Genomic DNA, 1754 nt, shown 5'->3' with positions numbered 1-1754 from the left:
AAGGGTCCCCGCTTCGCCGTAGTGGAACAGACCCGTTTTCCATGGAGCCAGTCCCTCCGGATCAGAGGGAATCCGCCATTACCGATGGCGCCACCCCAGAAGTCCTCTATAATGTTCAATAATCATACCCAAATACAATGAAGTATATTAAGTTAGTGTCATATTCATACTAATAAACTACAGCTGCAGTCCTATACTCACTTGTCTGAGAGTAAGCCGCCATTTAACTAATGGGACTTGCTTCTGAAACAAACTGAATAGGATTGTAGTGTTAAATTTACTTTTTCCCAAATATTCTCCCAAGAGCTCTCTTCACTTCCTTATTTTTCAAGCTATAGATAATTGGGTTCAACATGGGGGTCAAAATGCTATACTGAATAGAGAACAGCTCATCAATTGTCATGGAAGACATGCTGCTGGGTTTCATGTACTGGGACATTCCTGTCATATACAATAAGCCAACCACAATGAAGTGAGAACTGCAGGTAGAGAAGGCTTTGCTCCTTCCCTCTGGGGAGCGGATATTCAGGATGGTGGAGATGATCTGGAAATAGGAGACAAAGGTTGGGAGGAAGGAACCAAGTCCAAAAATCACAACAGAAGATAGAAGAATCATATTATTGAGGAAGGTGTCAGAACAGGAGATTTTCAAAAGAGGTGGCAGCTCACAGCTGAAGTGGCTGATTTTGTGAATGCCACAGAACTGCAAACTAAATGTGGGCACTGTGTTTATTATTGCAAAAAGGAAGCCCATTATCCATGCCCCCATCACCAGGTAAGCACATAACGTTTTGTTCATGATGGCTATATAGTGAAGTGGGTGGCACACAGCAGTGTATCTATCATAAGCCATTGCTGAAAGAATAAAAACCTCTGTAACACTCAACAGGAGGCTGAAAAACATTTGTGTAAGACAACCAGTGAAGGAAATTGTCTTTTGCTTCATTAGCAAGTTCATTAACATCTTAGGGACAATGTCAGTTGAATAACAGATATCAACGAAGGACAAGTGAGACAGAAAATAATACATGGGTGTATAAAGGGAAGGTTCCTTCCTTATCACAAGAATGATTGTGACATTTCCTGACAGTGTTAATAGGTAAATGGTTGAAAACACCAAGAAGAAGAAGATATTCAGTTGGGGATTACTGGAAAGTCCCAAGAAAATAAACTCTGAACTTTCAGTTTGGTTTTCCATTTTTGTTTAGGAACCTATAAAACAAGCAAAAAAAAATTTAAAAGGAACAATTCAGCCCATTGTTAGCCTCCTTGATCATGCAACTCTGTAAAAGTCTACTCAAAATTAATTTCAGTTCAGTTCACTGTGGCTGGTAAGTGGGTATGAAGTTGCAATCTTAATATATAAATTCTCTCATTGTATCCGATGTTCAGCAAACATACTTGAGATGTTTCACCCTGAGAGATATTGATGCGAGGATCAATATTAGCATGGACTGAAGGCATGATGAAATCTTGAATTCATGTGTAAATTAAAGGGTTAGTGTGACTTAATAATATAAAATACAAACTGATGAAATATATCAGTATATCTTTTAGAACACATATACATTTTGCACTATTTCTTTTGAAACATGATCAAAAGTTTATTTATTATTCTTTTTTAAAAAACAAACATTTACTTAAATTTGAAACAAATCTATATCTATAATCATCTATATCAGGCTTCCTCAACCTCGGCTCTCCAGATGTTTTGAGACGACAGTTCCCATCATCCCTGACCACTGGTCCTGCTA

At 38.0% G+C, this 1754-nt stretch overlaps 1 protein-coding gene across 1 annotated transcript; it reads right to left on the bottom strand.

Annotated features, from left to right (window-relative positions):
- Nucleotides 1-277: 277 nt before the first annotated feature.
- LOC308570573 (olfactory receptor 5V1-like) lies at nt 278-1198 on the bottom strand (the record flags this gene model as incomplete). Its single annotated transcript, XM_081165490.1, has 1 exon — nt 278-1198. One exon carries the CDS (start codon nt 1196-1198, stop codon nt 278-280), a length of 921 nt encoding a protein of 306 aa, XP_081021616.1.
- Nucleotides 1199-1754: the final 556 nt, after the last annotated feature.

This window comes from Podarcis bocagei (assembly GCF_964188305.1).
Source record: "Podarcis bocagei genome assembly, chromosome: 13".
NCBI classification, from domain to species: Eukaryota; Metazoa; Chordata; class Lepidosauria; order Squamata; family Lacertidae; genus Podarcis; species Podarcis bocagei.
The sequence above is the reverse complement of the archived record's forward strand: the minus strand, read 5'-3'. Positions and strand labels throughout refer to the sequence as shown.